The sequence below is a fragment of the Balaenoptera musculus genome, chromosome 7 (assembly GCF_009873245.2).
Source record: "Balaenoptera musculus isolate JJ_BM4_2016_0621 chromosome 7, mBalMus1.pri.v3, whole genome shotgun sequence".
In the NCBI taxonomy this organism is placed as follows: Eukaryota; Metazoa; Chordata; class Mammalia; order Artiodactyla; family Balaenopteridae; genus Balaenoptera; species Balaenoptera musculus.
This window is the reverse complement of record NC_045791.1, coordinates 59,767,420-59,784,202: the sequence shown is the minus strand read 5'-3', so window position 1 is coordinate 59,784,202 and position 16,783 is coordinate 59,767,420. Positions and strand designations below refer to the sequence as shown.

The 16,783-nt window shown below is 36.9% G+C and overlaps 1 protein-coding gene across 7 annotated transcripts in view; it reads left to right on the top strand.

The window, feature by feature from the left end:
* Window positions 1-16,783, top strand: part of SESTD1 (SEC14 and spectrin domain containing 1) — a 146,575-nt gene that overhangs the window by 118,707 nt on the left and 11,085 nt on the right. For all 7 annotated transcript variants that reach the window (XR_005020581.1, XR_005020583.1, XR_005020582.1 and 4 more), the window contains 7 exons: window positions 5,195-5,389; window positions 5,919-6,033; window positions 7,487-7,646; window positions 10,850-10,931; window positions 12,013-12,135; window positions 12,910-13,101; window positions 15,611-15,732. Coding sequence is in view for 4 of the 7 variants with exons in the window: in XM_036857734.1 (XP_036713629.1) it covers window positions 5,195-5,389; window positions 5,919-6,033; window positions 7,487-7,646; window positions 10,850-10,931; window positions 12,013-12,135; window positions 12,910-13,101; window positions 15,611-15,732 (989 nt within the window). In the remaining 3 variants the exon portion in view is untranslated. The remainder of the gene's footprint in view (window positions 1-5,194; window positions 5,390-5,918; window positions 6,034-7,486; window positions 7,647-10,849; window positions 10,932-12,012; window positions 12,136-12,909; window positions 13,102-15,610; window positions 15,733-16,783) is intronic.

The window sequence follows — 16,783 nt, the reverse complement described above, 5'->3', positions numbered from 1 at the left end:
GTCTTATCATACGGAACCCTACATTCAAGTTGAGGAAGAGGGAGTGGAGAGCAGTATAGGTAAGGCTTTCCGGAAGGGCCTCTCTGAGGAGATGACATTTAATCAGAGACCTTGAAATGATACGAAGGAGTAATCCAAGTAAAGGGCAATTCAGATCAAGGACACAGCAGTAGAAACACTCTGTGCAGGAGCTTACTTGCCATGATAGAGGAACAGCAGTTATGTTGGCAGTGTTTGAGTTCAGGTGAGCAAGATAGGGAGTCAGGGGCCAAAACATGTCATGTGATTTTAGCCCAGAAAAAGGAACTTGAAGTTTGTTTTAAATATTATGTGAAATCATTGGAGAAATATTTGAGCAGATAATTGATTTATGTTTTTAAAAGATCACCAGCTATTGTATAGGGGATAGGGAGTAGGGATGAACAGTGAAATAGGAAGACAGGAAGCTAACAGAATGGAGGCAGCAGAAGTGGTGAGAAGTTGTCAGGCTTATGAGGTTGAGCCGGCAGGACTGGCTCTTGGAGGAGTCATGTGTTTAGCCTTAATGACTATTCAGGTGGGGAAAACTGAGAGAAGTAGGTTTGGGAGGCTGGAGAATCAGTATCTGTGGGGGCAGGTTAGTCATCCAAATGAAGATAGCTGTTAGACAGTTGGGTATCAGTATCTGGGGAAGAGGTCAGTGTTGAAGATATTATTAGTCTATAGATGTTACTTAAAGGCGTGGGACAAGATGAAATCATCCAAACCCAATGAGTATTGGTTTAGAAGAAAAGAACCTTTGGAAAGCTGAACCCTGGGTCACTCCTAAACTTAGAGGGCAAGGAGAGGAAGGAGAGCCAGCAGAAGAGGCAGAAAAGGATCTGTGTGGCTCAGGAAAGAAGTGAAAAAGGAGGGAGAGGTGGTCACCTTTGTTAAAATCAACTGAGAGGTCCAATAAGATAAAGGCTGAGATTTTTTGATAAGAGTGGGAAGGACAAAATCCTGATCAGAGTGAATTAAAAAAAGAATAAGAAATAAGATAGAGTGAGTATAATGATCTCCTTTAAGGGAAGGTTTTTTATCTTTACATATATTAAAATGCACATATCTTAAGTATATATTTTGTTTTTTAGTAGAAGATGCAGTTTATTTGTATGCTGATGGGAATAATCCAGTTGAAAAGAGAAGATAATTGCAAGAGCAAAGCCTTGCATAGGCAGCAGAGGTTAGTCTATAGATTGCAGTGGAGCAGTTGGCCTTAGAATCAGGCAGAGTTCCTTCATTATTTTAGCAGGGAGGGCAGAGCCTAGGGCTGCAGAAGCGGGCAAGGTCATAGATTTGTCTGTGAGAGGGTGAAAGAGTTCTCTTCTGATGGCATCGTAGTGAATTATGAAGTTGGATTTTTGGCTAGAGTGAAGAGGTGAAAGGGAGTTGGAGATTTAAGAAGTGAAAAAAACATATAAGAATAGGGAGGTGAAATAACTAGAGAAATACAATAGGGTTTCTGAAGGCCCATTTGAGGTTATTTGGTCACAACTTTAAAAAGACACCTATCCACATAGTTGATTTGATCCAGCCACCTTCAGCTGCTGGAGGCACACAGCAGGCAGAGAAACCAGGTCTGAGGTTTTGTTTGTTCAAATAGAAGTACAGTTAATACACAATATTATATAAGTCTCAGGTGTACAATACAGTGATTCACAGTTTTTAAAGGTTATACTCCATTTATAGCTATTATAAAATGTTGGCTGTATTCCCCATGTTGTACAGTATATCCTTGTGGCTTATTTTATACCTAATAGTTTGTACCTCTTAATCCCCACCCCCTGTCTTGCCCTCCCCCCACTCCCTCTCCCCACTGGTAACCACTAGTTTGTTCTGTATATCTGTGAGTTTGCATCTTTTTTATTATATTTTCTAGTTTGTTGTATTTTTTTAGATTCCACATTTATATGGATTATCATACAGTATCATATAGATTTATCTTTTTCTGACTTATTTCACTTAGCATAATGCCCTCTAAGTCCATTCATGTTGCTAAAAATGTCAACATTTTGTTCTTTTTTATGGCTGAGTAGTAGTCCATTGTGTGTGTGTTGTGTTGTGTGTGTGTGTGTGTGTGTGTGTGGTGTATCCCACATCTTCTTTATCCATTCATTTGTAGATGGACACTTAGATTGCTTTTATATTTTAGCTGTTTGTAAATAGTGTGCTGCTATGAACATTGGGGTACATGTATCTTTTTGAATTAGTGTTTTTGGGTTTTTTTGGATATAAAACCCAGAGTAGAATTGCTTGGGTCATATGTTAGTTCTATTTTTAGTTTTTCGAGAAACCTTCATACTCTTTTCCACAGTGCTGCACCAGTTACATTCCCACCAATAGTGTACAAGGGTTCCCTTTTCTCCACATCCTTGCCACATTTGTTGTTTGTGTTCCTTTTGATGATAGCCATTCTGACAGATGTGATGTGACAGGTGTGAGGGTGGTATCACATTATGGTTTTGATTTGCATTTCCCTGACGATTAGTGATGTGAGAATCTTTTCATGTGCCTGTGGCCATCTGTATGTCTTCTTTGGAAAAATGTCTATTCAGGTCTTCTGCCCATTTTTAATCAGGCTGTTTATTTTTTGATGTTGAGTTATGTTGGCTGTTTTGTAGTTTGGATATTAACCCCTTATTGTCATATCATTTCCAAATACTTTCTCCCATTCAGTAGGTTGTAATTTTTGTTGGTTCCTTTTTTGTGAAAAAGCTTTTATGTTTCATTAGGTCCCATTGTTTATTTTTTGCTTTTATTTCCTTTGCTTTAGGAAACAGATCCAAAAAATATTGCTGCGATTCATGTCAGAGAGTGGTTCTGCCTATGTTTTCCTCTAGGAGTTTTATAGTACTGGTCTTACATTTAGGTCATTAATCCATTTTGAGTTTATTTTTGTATATGGTGTTAGAGAATGTTCTAATTTTATTCTTTTACATGTAGCTGTCTAGTTCTCGCAGCACCACTTATTGAAGAGACCGTCTTTTCTCCATCATGTATTCTTGTCTCCTTTGTCATAGATGGACCACAAGTGCATGAGTTTATTTCTGGGCTCTCTATTCTGTTCCATTGATCATGGGTCTTTTTTTGTGCCAGTACCATACTGTTTAATTACGTAGATTTGAATTCTGAAGTCAGGGAGGCTGATTTCTCAGCTCTGTTTTTCTTTCCCAAGATTGTTTTGGATGTTGGGTTTCTTTTCTGTTTCCATACAAATTTAAAATTGTTCTAGTTCTTTGAAAAATCCCATTGGCACTTTGATAGGGATTGCATTGAATCAGTAGGTTGCCTTGGGTAGTATAGTCATTTAAACAATATTGATTCTTCCAATCCAAGAATATGGTACATCTTTACACCTGTGTCGTCTTCAACTTCTTTCATCAGTGTCTTATAGTTTTCCGAGTACAGGTCTGTTACTTCCTTAGGTAGGTTTATTCATAGGTATTTTATTCTTTTTGATACAATGGTAAATGGGATCGTTTCCTTAATTCTCTTTCTGATAGTTGTTTCAGTGTATAGAAGTGCAACAGATTCTTTTTTTTTTTTTTTTTATTTATTTATTTTATGGCTGTGTTGGGTCTTCGTTTCTGTGCGAGGGCTTTCTCTAGTTGCGGCGAGTGGGGGCCACTCTTCATCGCGGTGCGCGGGCCTCTTCACTATCGCGGCCTCTCTTGTTGCGGAGCACAGGCTCCAGACGCGCAGGCTCAGTAGTTGTGGCACACGGGCTTCGTTGCTCCGCGGCATGTGGGATCTTCCCGGACCGGGGCTCGAACCTGTGTCCCCTGCATTGGCAGGCGGATTCTTAACCACTGCGCCACCAGGGAAGCCCGCAACAGATTTCTGTAATCAATTTCATATCTTGCAACTTTACTGAATTCATTGATGAGCTACGGTAGTTTCCTGGTGGTGTCCTTAGGATAGTCTATGTATAGTATCATGTCATCTGCAAACAGTGACAGTTTTACTTCTTCTTTTCCAATTTGGATTCCTTTTATTTCTTTTTCTTCGCTGATTGCTGTGGCTAGGACTTCCAAAACTGTCTTGAATAAAAGTGGTGAGAATGAGCATCCTTGTCTTGTTCTTGATCTCAGAGGGAATGCTTTCAGCTTTTCACCATTGAGTATGATGTTAGCTGTGAGTTTTTCATATATGGCCTTTATTATGTTGAGGTTTGTCTCCTCTATGCCCACTTTCTGGAGAGTTTTTCTCATAAATGGATGCTTTTTCTGCATCTGTTCTTCATTTTGACACGTGAATCTGATGGAAGGAAAGAGAGCAGGGCATGAGCATGGGTTGTGCCCTGGGAGGTGGTTATAGCCTCTGACAAAGGGTAGAAGTGAGGACATGAGGCTCCTGAGTGCTGGACAGTAGAACATGCTGAGATCAATGGATTGGTGGACCTCATGGGGCTGTAGGAGCAGACATAAAGGATGTGAATTGGAGAGTCAGCAACTGGTGATCAGAGAATGGGATTCTTGAAATTAAGATTTGGGGGCTGTATAGTAGTATATGATAATGACAAAATTTTGTGTCTGTTGGAGTAGGTAGCTGAGGTGGGGTGAGGACAGGATAGTTGGAAGTGAGGGAGGGAGTCAAGGAACTAAGAGTTCAATGTTGATTGGATGTCTACACAGTGGAAGTGAGGAAGAAGGCTGGCACTGAGAGGAAGTTCAGGGAAGTCCGCTAACTCTGAGATGAGGGCATGCAACAGAAAAGGTTGGCAGGATGTAATCCGACTACATGCATTTCACAGGAGATGTGGTTTTTGAGAGAAAGAACAGAAGAAATGGTTTGGAAATAGTAATGAGGAGTGAGGCAGCCATCTCCCCCACCTCCAGGCTTGTGGTAGGTTGGCTGTATAAACAAAAACAGCCATCAGAAGGGCTGCAGAGCTAACTGCTTCCTCTGAGGGTGACAGGTTTCACATACAACAGGAAAGAGAAGGGGACATTTAGAGGCCAGGATGAGCAAATAGATCTTGCTATTGGCAGGAGTGAATTCCAGGGATCGCAGTGGAAGGATTTGGGCGCTGGGGACTTTTCGTCCTCAATTTAAATAATTTTGCTTTAGAAAACTCTCATATATGTTACTTAGTATATCTGGAGATATTGTAAAATGTATTCTTCAGGAACTGATTTGATCCTTAATTTACTTTACAACGTCTATATTACAGGAATGGTTTGCAGTTTATGTGGAACTTAATCAGCAAATTGCAGCACTCTTAAATGCTGGGGATGAGGAAGATCTTGTGGAACTGAAGTCGCTGCAGCAACAACTTAGTGATGTTTGTTATCGACAGGCCAGTCAGCTGGAATTTAGGCAGAATCTCTTACAAGCAGCTCTTGAATTTCATGGTGTTGCCCAAGATGTAAGTGTCTACTCTGACTGCTTTTCTTTTCTTCAAATTATCTGAATACTTATCTGCACATCATTTTTGCAGGTTTGCATGTCTCCTAATTATTTGTCTGGAACAATAAAATTTACTGGTGGGGGAAATAAGATAAACTTCTTGATTTTTTAAAAAATTTTAAGTCATTCTGCATGCAACTAAACTTTTTTTTTTTTTTTTTTGTCTAAATAGAGTGTCCCAACCTCTTAGATATATTTCATTTGGATAGTTTTTCAATCTTCATGCTTTATAACATAGATTGAAATGGAAGTTTCAATACTTTTTAACATTCTGCTGACCTGGACATACTTTGTCTTCCTGGTGCATGCATCTGTGTGTTCTGTCATTCAGATAACATGTATTCTAATTATTTGTCCTTGTCTTTTAACAGCAGAGTCTTTTTCAAGTATAATTGTGATAACCTCATTAGATATAAACCTCATTAATCATTAAACACTTTAGATGCTGATTACATCAGGGTTATCTCTTTGGTGTCCCTCTGCTTTAGTTGTCTCAGCAGTTGGATGGCTTATTAGGGATGTTGTGCGTAGATGTAGCACCAGCTGATGGAGCATCGATTCAGCAAACTTTAAAACTGCTTGAAGAGAAGCTGAAAAGTGTTGGTAAGCAGATTTTAAAAATGCTGAAACATAAGGGTTCTTTTTTTTAAAAATATCACTACCATGGTTAGACAAGTCAACTTACACTGATCTAATTATAATTATTTACAGGGAACATAGGAAAAATTGGTATAAAAAAGGCTTTATCCCCTTAAAGGGTGTAATTTATGCTACAGTTTTTATTTTTCATTGTTGGTCAGTCACCCTTCCTTCACAGGGCCTTTAGCCTTTCTTGTTTACCCAGCCGAATCTACAGGTGCTATGTCTTGCATATTCTATGAGCAGTTATTTGTAGTGCATGCATAAACTGTAATTAGCTGTGAAGTGTTCTGTGGTAAACCCTGTATGCCCCAAACTGTGTTTTATGCAATGATTTTTGTTGTTGCTATATCCTAACCTTGTGAAAAAATAGTTGGTTTGGTTCTGTGCATTTGTTTCTCCAAACTGGGAATACTGCCGAGGTTACATACTCTCCAAGGAGAGGATGGTCCAGTTTCATTAAGCTAGTACCCTTACTTGACACCAAGGCTTTTTACATTTTACTACAGTAGGAAATACAGGGAATTTCCCTAGGACGTGACTGGGAGAGGTGGATAGTGGATGTGAAAATGGGAGGGGGGTTGTATTGAGTGGGACAGGAGGGCAAAGGAGAATGGAGGAGAGGAAAGCAGTAACTGAAGGCAGAGATTTAGTGGAAAATGGTGACATGTGATTGAACCAATTTAATTAATTTTGAAAAGGACTTGAGCGAATGGGTTTGAAAAATCACGTTTGTATTGGCATTTTACTTGCTTACAGTCTTCGTTATTTTTAACAGATGATATGAGTAATACATGTTTAGTATTTAATATGCCAAATGAAATTTATTTCAAAATGTCACAAGTTTTCTTAAACCATATTTTTCTTTTAAAAATGCTAAAAGAATTCTGGTATATGTACCTAATTTAGAGCCTTGTAAACATATCCTAAGTTTTGCTTCTCGTTGGGTGTAAGCTGGACAGCACCTATACTCAAAATGTTCAGTGTCCTTTTACAGTGAGAATACATTGCTTGAATGTTTTAATGTCTTGTAACTCATATGTTTTTTGAACAAAATATTTGCCTTATTCTCCTAAAAATTGGACTACATAAAAACAGAAAGGAAAAAATTGAAAATCTTATCAAAATAGAAATTCTCACACTTCCTATTTACAGTTTTGAAAAGTAATTGTTATCTATGGAAATTCACCTTTTGGAAATTCTCTTTAGGGAGAATTTGAATGAGAGGGAGCTCCAGTTTGAGCCACATTTAAAGGGGTTTTATTGATCGAAATATTCAGAGGGCTCCATCCCAAAGTATTTTAATGTGCCAAGTTGTTATACTTGGAATCCAAGTACAGTATCTGCTAGAGGATTTACTTAAGGGAGGGAAAGCTTCTCTGGTTTAAGAGATTAAATATAGTAACTTTTGTTTTAGATGTAGGATTGCAAGGTTTGCGTGAAAAAGGTCAAGGTCTTCTGGATCAGATCTCCAATCAGGCATCCTGGGCCTATGGAAAGGATGTAACCATTGAAAATAAAGAAAATGTGGACCACATACAAGGAGTGATGGAAGATATGCAGCTTAGGAAACAAAGGCAAAGTTTGACTGTTCATGTTAATTTTTGCTAAGACAACCTAATATTAATTAAAATGAAGAGTGATATAATTATATTTTCCATACAAAGTAAAAATTCTTACCTGTTATATAGTAAGCATGTAGTAGGTTTTTGGTGAATGTAATGATTATTGTATATAATTGTACTAACAAATAATGGCAGTTTGTTCAATTAATGGGTACATTTTCCCTTTTTACTCAGTGGTAAAAATTTCAGTTCCACTCAAGTACATCACATTCCATACCCCCAGTGTAGCCTATGACTCTTCTATCTTTTAAGAAAACTCTTTTTGGAGAATTTTGCTTTTCCATTTTCATTTAGTTTAGAGTTGCTATTAAATGTCATTTACATTGATGTGTTTCTTCATCTAAACGTCTCAGAAATTTTCATGCATCCATTGTTCTCATATTTGCTGTAGAAGGATTAGACAATAAACTCTGGGTAAGATGATGTTTAGTTTCCTTTGATGTAGAACTAGGAATTTAAAGGGTTCTTTGAAAACTCAGTTTGCAATAGCAATTGCAGAGTATTGCAAGGTAAAGGATTAAATTAACATATGCTAGTATATATAGGCTAGCATGGTTGTGTGAAATCTTTATACACTTAGAAATTCTAAGGTCATCAACAAAAACCTCACAGAAACTCTTCCCCTATATCATAGAGAAAATAGTCATTAGACAGAAATTCCTTCTATCCTCATATCTGCAAACGTATCCATTTCATTATTTATTCTCATCACAAAGATGATACATGTCTGCTCTTATCAAAGCCGTGTGTCCCCATCATCTTCTCACTCCGTCAATTCCCATTCTCTACTCTGATCCCTGCCTTTCATTTAAATGCTTAAATCTCTCCTATTAAAAAAAAATTAGACAATTACACACATGCATATACCTTCAACCCTTTGTCTTCTAGCCCTAGAATTCTCCTTTCTGACAGCTGTCATTGATGGTCTAATCTGCACTCATACTTCCTCACTGCCTCTAGTTACTTTTCATCCCTTCTCAGTCTCCCCTCTCCCCTCACCATTTCACTGAACATACTCTTACTGATGTCACAAGTGACTTTGTAGTTGCCATGTGTAATAAATGCTTGATCTTGCTCAAAATCCAGGGAATACTTTTGGTCCTGACATTGCTTGACCACTCTGAATAGAATTAGGCACAAATGACTTTTTCTTTCTTCTTCAAACTTCCTGACAACCTTGTCTTCTTTGAAAACACCCTTCTGAGTCTCCTCCTGGCACTCTGTTTCTTCGTGGTTTTCTTCACTGATTTCTTGTCCTCTAGCTAATTTCACTGCTTTCAGGGTTTGTTCTGAGGCCAAATTCTCTTCTCACTCTTTGTCTTCTCCCTACTTTAATGACTTTCTTTAATATGACCGTGATTGAGTAGTTATGACTCTGACCCAGACCCCTCTCCTGTATGTTAGACCCGTAGTTCCTCTTACTTACTGAATGTCTCCACCTGGATGCCCCATACACTACTCAAAAAAACTACTATGGACAGACGAGAATCATTCTCCTCCAAAGCTTGGCTCTTCTCCTTTAGTTTCCTATCCAGGTTAAAAGTACCATCAGCTACCAAACTTGGAATTTATCCCAAGGATTTATTAAAATCCTTACTCTTCCTCATCCCTTACAGCCTCATCAAATGCCCAAGTTCTACTGTCTCTGAATCATGAACACTTCTTTCTTCCCGATCTTAGCTGCCTCTGGCATTGCTCATCTACGGTCTGTTGTGCAAGAGCGCAGTCTTTTGTAAAGCGCACATCTAATCCCCAACTTCCTTGTGTAAACCCCTCTCAGTGACTTCCTGTTTTCTCAGATGAAGTTCAGTCTCCTTGGAATAGTGTAGGAGATCCTTCATAATCCAGTCCTGCATAATCTTACCTCCTTTAATTTTTCTACAAAACCACGCACTTGTTTTCACTTTCCTGAACGCATCATGCTATTCCATGCATCCATGACTTAGAATACGTCTTTCCTTGTTTTCTGCCGAGTGGATTCCTACTTATTCTTTAAGACTCAGGGGTACTTATCCTTGGAAGCCTTTTTAGATTTCTAAGGCAAGTTTGTTACTTGTTCCTCCCTGTTCTCATACAGCTCCACAGTAGTGTTTATCACATTGTTTATTTAAAAGTGCATCTCCCCAAATGAGACCATCTTAATAGTAGAGACCATGTCTTATCCTTTTCAAGCACATTATTCATACCTGACAATATGTGTTGAATATGTGTATGATATCATCTTCATCACTGAAGTGTCTTACATTGTCTTTTAGCTTCAGATTGTAAAAATACTTACCATGATTACTTCCCTTCAGTCCCTTGTAGAATTATTTAACCAAGTTGCATTTTAACAATATGTTATGGGCTTTTGTTGAGGGCATCCTTATAAAAAATAGCCTTGTGACAATGACTTACCTATTGTTATCAGGTTTCCTTAAGAATATCAACTATAGTGGAGTCCAGTGCCTCATGGGTAGCTTGTTATTGGTATTTGGTACTGCAGTGAGTTTCTACCTTCCCATCTAAAGTTCATGGAATTGCATGGGAATGAAGGGAATCAGAATGAAGGGATCAGAGCTGAGCTAGATCAAGTCAGCTTAAAATTGTAATCTGTATATTATCCAGGCAGACCACAGTAAAATTTAAGAATACTGTGAATTGTGTTTCTCTCCACCCAGAGATCAACAGAATTTTTTTTCTTAAGAACATAGATGGAGGTTTTTTTAAATTCAAAATTAGATATTACTCTGGGTAATGCATAATGTAATGAAAAGCTTTATTTTTTTTTTATTCCCTTGGAGCATCATTCTCTAAATTAGTATTTTAGAAACTTTACATTTTTATCTTTGAAGGTTGTTTAATGCTAATTGGCAGTTGATATTGCTTTGGGTTTTAGTGTACTGCTGTGTTTGTGCTTTGCTTCAGTATTTTGCAGAATCCATACTATACTCAGAAGGGTTTGTGATTTAGTACCGTTCAGGTATTTTAAGGTTTTGATATAACACAGATACAGATATCCTTAAAATTCTTACAAATCAATACAAAATAGTTACAGTCTCCATAGTGTAGGACTGAGTATTTTAGTATACTGTAAAACACGTGTGCCGGATGGTGGTGTTATACTAGTTATCAACAAAACTGAAATGTCCTAAATTTATGTTTGGATTTATTAGATGTGAAGACATGGTAGATGTGCGAAGATTAAAGATGCTTCAGATGGTGCAGTTGTTTAAATGTGAAGAAGATGCTGCCCAGGTAAAGATCAATCAGGCACATTATGCACTTGTCTTTTCTTAGAAGATTGATTTCACCTAACTGTAAACAAAAGTGTACTTTTCATGGTCCTAAGCAAGTAAATTCATTAAGTCAGATTCTAGTTTATCCTGTCAAAATAATAAAGTTTTGTATTCCCACTTATCTTACTGGTCTCATTTTTTAAAAATTTATTTTAATTTATTTATTTTTGGCTGCATTGGGTCTTCGTTGCTGTGCACGGGCTTTCTCTAGTTGCGGCGAGTGGGGGCTACTCTTCGTTGCTGTGCGCGGGCCTCTCACTGCGGTGGCTTCTCTTGTTGTGGAGCACGGGCTCTAGGTGCGTGGGCTTCAGTAGTTGTGGCTCGCAGGCTCTAAAGCGCAGGCTCAGTAGCTGTGGTGCACGGGCTTAGTTGCTCCGTGGCATGCGGGATCTTCCCGGACCAGGGCTCGAATCCGTGTCTCCTGCATTGGCAGGTGGATTCTTAACCACTGCACCACCAGGGAAGCCCTTACTGGTCTCATTTGACTTATCTTCTCAATGAAATTCTCTATTGAGCTAGCAATTGGGATTATTTATTATTTATTACTGTTGATTTGGTTGTCAGTTACACATCCCAGGATGAAGGCTGGTGTAGCTTATTGCTTTTTAACCCACAAGAAGGTTTTTCAGCTAGATAAACAGTTTGCTATCTTTGTGTAGTTAGCATCAGAGAACATGATTCCAGCTTGACATAGAAGAAACTTAACGATTTTAAGTAGCAACATAAATCTATAATGAGATTCCAATAAGATTATATTACATAAACACATGATGTTCTATTAATATAAATCTTGTGATGTTAATTTTAAATGAGTGCTTCTCTTTAATAGGTCTTGTCTTTAGATTTTTAAAAATTTTGAGTGGGAGGAGAGGTCATTAATTCATGCAGCTTGGCATTGAATGAAATAAACTATTAAGGTTATAACTAATGGATTAATTAATCACATGCTAGTAATCTTTCTTTATATAAATATGATGTTTTGATATAAGAGTTTATAAAGAGTTATGAACCCAGCTTCACTGTCATTTATTTTCATTTAGGCAGTAGAATGGCTAAGTGAACTTCTGGATGCTCTTCTTAAGACCCACATCAGATTGGGTGATGATGCTCAGGAAACGAAAGTCCTACTGGAGAAGCATAGAAAATTTGTCGATGTTGCACAGGTGCAGAACTGGTTATCTTCCTTTTCTACAAGCTCTGTGTTTGCATAGCTTTCTGCGTGATTGTAATGTCACTTAACCTTCCAAGTCCAAGAAGATTGGTTACGTTAATCCAGAAATATTACAGAACTAAGAAAATGTCAGCTGGTGAATCAAAACTAGCCTGCATAAACTTGAGGGGGTTTATGTTTTCCTGAATACAGGTTCTGTGTGCTTCCTCTGATATATGGTATATATTATGACATTTTTAGGCAGTAACTGTTCATTCACGAAAGTAAATCAGTAAATGACAAACCCTAGTTTCTGCATCTCACTAGTGTTAGCAAAACAACACAGACTTTTTTTTTTTTTTTTGCATGTGAAAAGTATCTTAATTTATTTTCCCTAACTATTGAGTTCACATTGTAACAGTGTGGTTTCCTGTATGGAATATAAAGTGCCCACTTGCCACCCATTCGTTTTGATCAATGAGTGAGCAAACTTTTTTTTTTTTTTTGTGGGGTCGGGAGTCATGGTTGAGCAGACCGAGGTGGGGAAAACGGAGTAAGAGAGGGAAGCCAGACAAGAAATAAACTTAATAAAAATTAACTGAAAGTATTGCTTCCCCTTTATTATTTATGCATGCAGACAATTTGTAGCAATAAGTGCCAGTGGACTTATTCATTATTGATTTCTAGTAGTGTTGCTTAATTGTAACCACAGTCCTCCTGCACACTTTCCCATCCCTCTTTTCAGAATTCTTTTATTATAATTTCATGTTGACTTTTTCTTTTTTAGAGCACTTATGACTATGGAAGACAGTTGCTACAGGCCACAGTTGTGCTGTGCCAGTCTTTGCGCTGCACCTCTCGATCATCTGGGGATACACTTCCTCGACTGAACAGAGTATGGAAACAATTTACAATAGCATCTGAAGAGAGGGTACATAGGCTGGAAATGGCTATTGCATTTCACTCAAATGCTGAAAAGGTTCGATTTTTTAAAAATGTAGTTTCAGTAGTGTTTGTACGTTTAAAATGTGTTAACCTTGTAATTTTGTTATTAGTCTGTTTTTTAAAAATTTATATTAATTCCATTGTTTAAAGCTTGTTTAGATATAATGTATTGTCTTAGAAAATTCAAATCAGATTCTTAGTAAGCCATACCAGTGCTAGAGTACTATGGTTAGAGGAGTTGAAACTATCCAGTAGTCCTCTCTCAGCAGCACGTCTCTCCTCACCAGACCTGATGCCCAGAATGTACTGTTTGTTCTTTCAGGTGTCATGACTCCCATCTGTTTCATTATGCCAGGAAAGGAAACTTTGCTTTGGCAACTACTACTGATTGTCATAAATGTTTTAAAAGGTCATTTGTGATTTTTATAATGTTTAGAGACTGTCCAGCTAAAATTATGAGAGTAAGGATAAAAATAAAACCTTTTTTTTTCATGTGTTATCTTTAAAGATTCATTCTAGAATTTATTATTTAATGAATTCGTTAGTCCCAGAAACCAAAAATGAAATATGCAGGCAAATTTTCAATAGAACCTTTTTCTCAACTGCACAGTGAAAATTTATAGCACCCGAGCCTTATATTTCCATTCCAAAGAGGAGTCTTACTAAGTAGTTAACTTTGTTTTGATCTCTTAACAATCACAGTTTATATGTAGGGAATGTTCAATACAATTTAAGATATGAGAAACCTAAGATGTAAATGTGATAGCCTTAGTCTGTAGAACAGAAGAGAAATTGCCAGGAACCTCGGGAATTAAGCAGTTTCTGTCTGTGTTATGCAGTACATCTGTTAGGAAATGTCCACAGTTAACTCTTTCTGAGCTGGTCACTGAACTCCACAGGTCAGTGTTTTAGTGTAAAATGGGCCTAGTGATGATGAATGAAAGTACACAAAATGGCTTGACTTGTTTATCTGCTGATTGTTTTAATGAAAACTTTTTATTGAAGTATAGTATTAACATAGAAAAGTGTACAGCTCAAATGTTCTGCTCACTGAATTTTCATAGAGTGAGCATGCCTGTGTAATCAGTGCACTGTTCAAACAACAGAACGTTACCAGCACCCCAGAGGCTCTCCACCCTCTTGTAATCACACTGCTTCTGCTGCCCATCCTGGGGTGGCCACTGGCCTGATTTCTAACACCACTGATAACTTTTTAGGATCGTGCTTTAAAAATGTATCTGCAAGGACGTTTTAAAACCTAGATCTTTTTAAGAAGTTAGGTAAGAATGAATATGGTTGAGACTTTTTTTCATAGAAAATTAATGTTCTTATTTTTTCTGGTACATGGCCTTTATCATGCTTATAATAAACTCTATTTAAGGTTATTTTATTGTGCCCACCTATGTAAAGCCTAAGCCTTTTGTTATCAGATGTTATTTTTCTTTTGAGTGTGTTGTATTTTATACCAGTAAGCATAAATATAACCACAACTATAAGCAAATGGTATAGCAAATGATAGTGACTGGGAAAATATTTAAATTGAATCTAGAATTTTGCAATATGAAAATGTCCTTTATGAGTAATGCTGAAGTAAACATAATTGGATTAAGTAAAGTATAATGCAAAAAAAGTTGTAAAAATAAACACTTTCTTCTGCCCCAAATTTTGCAGGTTTTTTTCCTGTAGGTAATTTTTTTAAATTAGTATTATTATTTTAAATCTGGAGTGTATCTTAGACTCATAGCACATCTCAATTTGGGACTAGCCATAACTTCAAAAGCTCACTAGCCACATGTACCTAATGGCTACTGTGTGTGGGTCTGTACTTGTAGACTTAACTATTACAAATCACAGCATTTCTTTTCTTTCTTTCCTTATTTTCTTTTGTACCATTTAAATTTAAATGGTAATAGTTAAGGAAAAAATAATATCAAGGACTGCAGAACTTCCTGTGTTTGAATTAAAACCTTATCAATTTACATCTTTTTTTGTTGTTATTTTTATTTCATTTGTTTGCTTACATCATTTAACTCAGGGCAGCGGATCACTTTTTAAAATAACTATAAAGTTTCTAGCTAGGTAATCACATCAGTTATGTGTTTGTACTCTGAGTATATATTGTTACGTATTTATATTTTCTTTCATTTTTGAAGTCTGTAAGCTCTTTGAGGTCAAAATCTGTATCTCATTCATATCCCAAGCTGCTACATAAACATAAAGTAAGTATTCAATAAATAGTTACTTAATGAATGAAAGAATACTACTTTATAAGCACAGTTTGAGCTTAGATTCCAGATAGTAGTCTAGTATTATTTTTTTCTTGGAAATCACTATAAACCTCTTCATACTCCAGTTATATTATTAGTAGGGATTGTGTATTTCATTTTGTTTGAATTTCTTGGGCCAGCTTTGATCAATCTTCTATAATGGCATACATGAAGATGCTAAGAACAGAACAAAAACACCTTCAATCTACTAAATTTGCATGAACTTGATTCCTTTTCTGTGTCTCTTGATTGATGTTGCACTTTTATTTGTTGCAGATTTTGCAAGACTGTCCAGAAGAGCCTGAAGCTATTAATGATGAGGAGCAATTTGATGAAATTGAAGCAGTTGGGAAATCCCTTTTAGATAGACTAACTGTTCCTGTGGTTTATCCTGATGGGTATGGTGCATGTTCTTATAATTTGTGTTTTTATCAGTAAGGTCTTAAAGGGATATCAAGAGAAGAAAGTCTGTTTCTTAAAAGCCCTAGTAAATTAGCTTTGGTTCACATTTTCAATTTCTACAAAAAATTAGTTTAAAATGAAAAGAAATCCATACTGGGCTCTTAACAATAGTAGCAATTGGTACTTGCTGCTGTCAAATGTATTGCTCTTGATAGCTTGTTGTAGAATAAAGATCATTGACTAGGTTGACATCTTGGGTTCTCGCCTTGACTATGATGGTAAGGAGTTGGGTGACTTTGGGCTTCATTCATGGAAGGGATGGGGAGGGAACTAATGTTTAGTAACTTAAAATATATACCAAACCCCAAGTTAAACACTTCACCTTAATTACTTTTGACCAGGGCTAGAGCAGTATGATTATTTTGATTTACAAATGAAGAAACTAAAGCTCAGAAAGATTAAGTAAGGTCCTCAGGATTTCACAGCTTCTAAGTGGAATTAGTATATAGTTTCAGGTCTGTCTGGCACCAGATCCGTTCTCTTTTCACTGTGCTGTATGGAGTCCTAATTTCTTCATTTGTAAAATGATGGGGTTGTGATTCTCACATTCCTTTCCATTTCAAAAGTTAATGATAAAAATAAGAAATAGCCTCGTGAAAATAAACAGAACAATAAATGAATCAGAAGGAGCTTTATCTACAAGGAGCTAGACCTTCTCAGTAAAAATAATTTAGAGGTAATCCAGAGGATGTTTAATTAGAACACTAGAGAAACCAAACCATTGAATACAGGTATCCTTACATTGTAACATAGTGTAATGGGTACGATTGTGGACTCTGAAACCAGATTTGTTGGGTTTAAATCTCAGCTCTGCCACTTATGAGCTATGACATCTTGGGCAAGCCACTTAACCTTTCCGTGCCTCAATTCCCTCATCTAAAAATAGGGATATATTTTCCATACCTCTTCAGGTTACAAGAGCGAGGGAATTAAATGAGCTAAATGTATATAAACTACTTAAAACAATTGTGACACATGGTAAGTGCC